Raw genomic sequence first — 2,875 nt, forward strand, 5'->3', positions numbered from 1 at the left:
ACGGCGCCGAGCGGTCCCGACCGTCTGCCCCGCGGGCCCCACCGGCTGCCTGCCGCAGCCCCGCGCCCCAGCACCAACGTCCCTCACAGCCCATCCCCACCACCCCGAACCCTAACAGCCCCGTCCTCGGCTCCGGCGCTGCCTCTGCCCCGCTGTTCGCGCGCTTCCTCCCCTTCTCCCGCACCCCCCCGACCGCGGAGCCCCCCCTCTGGTTCCTTTCCGCCGAGCAGCGCTGGCTGCCGAAGGGAATCCCTTGGTCGCTCCCTGCGCTGGGCACCGAGCTGGGGGCAAGTCACGCCATCCCCAAAGCCTCCGGCAGCTGTCGGGGGCTGCGGCCGGGAGCATCACGGCCAAAGGCCGCTGTCAGGGAGAGGAACCGCTTTTCTACTGCCCGGTGCCGGATAGCCTGGCCGGGGCCGCGACGGTCCTGGAGCCGCTGGGGAGAGCAGCACCAGGCACCCCCCACCACCACCATCGGAGCGGGGGATGCAATGGGAGCTGCCGGCAAGGGGCGGTGGGGGAAAGAGAAGAAACCCCACACAGCCACTAAGGACAGGGCAACTGTGGGATACACAGCAAGCTGAGAGTCTGTCAGAGGCCGAAGCCTCCTGGGAAGGAGGAAGAACCACCGGTACAGCCGGTTGCTCTCCCCAACACACAAGACAAATTTAGACTCCTCTTCTGTCACCCCTGGCAGCACAAGGAGCAAATAAAACCGCATCAAACAGTAGCTTAAAATTAATTTATTTAACAAATATAGCTATAATATAAATGATAATAAAATTTCAAATATACAGTATATTACATAGTACACAGAGCCCCTTCCAAAGGAGCTGGTGGAAGAACAAACACAAGTAACAGACGGTGCTGTTACACAGGGACGGGAGAGGCTGCTCTACACTTGTGTCTCTCGACCTCGCCTTGCAGAAAGTAAGAGAAACATCCTGTCTTTCAGCCCCCTTTTTGCCGTTTCTCTTCCACAGTTCCTTCCCCCACAGCAGGGGGCTTTCCCCAGGCTGCCAGCCGGACCTGGGGAAGTGGGGCAGGCCTGGCCCATTGCCGCCCAGTGCTGGGGTGATGCCTCAAGTTTTGCCAGCTGGAGAGCTGAGCTGGTCTCAGGACTGCTGAGGAGAGCCGAACAGTACTGGACCAGGGTGGGCCAGCATCACAGGGGGGAGCAGAGAGGCTGAGCAGAACCAGACTGGAGCAGTCTCTGCCACAGGGCCCGTGGGGAAGTCCGCAGCAAGGAGCCAGAGGAGCAGGGAGGGAGTGCGTGCGGAGCCGGCGGGAGCGGAGAGCCGGCAGGCTGAGCTCAGCAGGGCTCAGCTCTATGTGAGGTGGTACATGCTGTATCCCACGTGTGCCGTGTACAGTCCCACGGGAGCCACAGGCAGCCCTGCCCGCTGGAAAGGGCTGGAGGCGCCGTACAGAGAGGCACCGGCCACAGCTGGGCCGCCCAGCGGGAAGGAGATGCCAAAAGCAGCGGGTGGGAGCATGGGCTTAGCTGCCATCTTCAGCTTCTCTAGCTCAGCCTCCTGAAGCCGCTTGGCCTTGGCACGGCGGTTCTGGAACCAGATCTTCACCTGGGTCTCGGTGAGGCTGAGTGAGCTGGAGAACTCGGCGCGCTCGGCGATGGACAGGTACTGCTTCTGCCGAAACTTCCTCTCGAGGGCCAGCAGCTGGGCCGTGGTGAAGGGCGTCCGGGGCTTCCTGTTGGTCTTGTGCTTGCGCAGGGTGCAGGCTGGGGGGCTCAGCCGCCCTGCACCCAGGGGAGAGGGGGAAGGAGAGAGACACCTCGGTTAGCAGCACCCAAACCCACGCGCCCCGAAGAGCCCCCCCTACAGCAGCTGGGCTGGGGAGAAAGGGGAAAATAAGGCCCCGCTCATAGTGAAGTGGCCCCAAAACTCCAGGGCTGCCCGGGACATGCTTCAAATTGCGACCTCCCGTTGCAGTAAAAGCAGCGGGTGCTTCACCAAGGAAGTAGGTTTTTCAAGACTCCCAGGAGTGAAGTTACTCGCAGCGCTTCACAGCAAGAACCTTTCTGACTCCATGGAAAAACCCGGCAAAGGGCAGGAGTCAGACACGCACACACCCTCCGTCTCCTGCCTTCACGGCTCCCAGGTCATACAGAGGAGACATAAATGAAGGGAGTGACCCTCAAAAAAAAAAATTTATGTCCTGTCCTTTTTATTGGATTAAGGAAAAAAATAAACAAAACGGTCTGGCTTCTCAGACTTACACCCTCTTCATTAGGCCCCTGGGAACCGGATTAAGCATGTAATTAATTACGGGCTCTGAATTCACACTCAACCTCTATCTACCCCTCTTCACCGGTCTGCTCCTTTCCTCTTATTTAACATTTCTAAGGCTCCACAACATCCATCTGCCCCGGGTTTACTTAGCAACAACAACTTTTACTTTGCAATGTAAATAAATTAAACCGCGGCGATACTCTACAGAAGTCATGTCGGGAAACCTGTCTTTCTCCAAGGGAGAGAGGAAGCAGCTCTGTTCGCAGCTCTAAGAGGACCCCAAACGCTCCGGAGAGAGCCTCAGCCCAAGCTCGCCGCTTTCCACGGGAGCCCGGGCGCGGAGGGAGCGAGATCCGGCCGAGGGCAGGCGGCCGCCGCAGAGGATTAACAGTCTTTTCTGATCTCAGCCCTCCCGCTGCTATTTTTATTATTTTAGATCTCTCCGTCGTAAGGCAGGAAAACATCATTAATTGTGGCTCTTCGGACTTTGGAGATGGAACACTTGCGTTAGCAACCGGTGGGGCTGAAGCCCGCAAAGCTCGAAGGCGCCTCGCCTGGGAGCCCGGTCTGCGCGGGTCCTTAAGAACTTATTTGAGGCACTTTCGGTGAAAAAACAAAAAAAA

General features: G+C 58.5%; 1 protein-coding gene across 1 annotated transcript; it reads right to left on the reverse strand.

Moving 5' to 3' along the window:
• Positions 1-727: 727 nt before the first annotated feature.
• MSX1 (msh homeobox 1) lies at positions 728-1,799 on the reverse strand (the record flags this gene model as incomplete). The annotated part of the gene is given in 3 exon segments (XM_026846925.1): positions 728-1,374; positions 1,376-1,456; positions 1,458-1,799. Coding segments are annotated over 3 exon segments (846 nt in total), but the record flags the coding sequence as incomplete, so codon positions are not given.
• Positions 1,800-2,875: the final 1,076 nt, after the last annotated feature.

This window comes from Athene cunicularia (genome assembly GCF_003259725.1).
Source record: "Athene cunicularia isolate RWA chromosome 4 unlocalized genomic scaffold, athCun1 chr4_part1, whole genome shotgun sequence".
NCBI classification, from domain to species: Eukaryota; Metazoa; Chordata; class Aves; order Strigiformes; family Strigidae; genus Athene; species Athene cunicularia.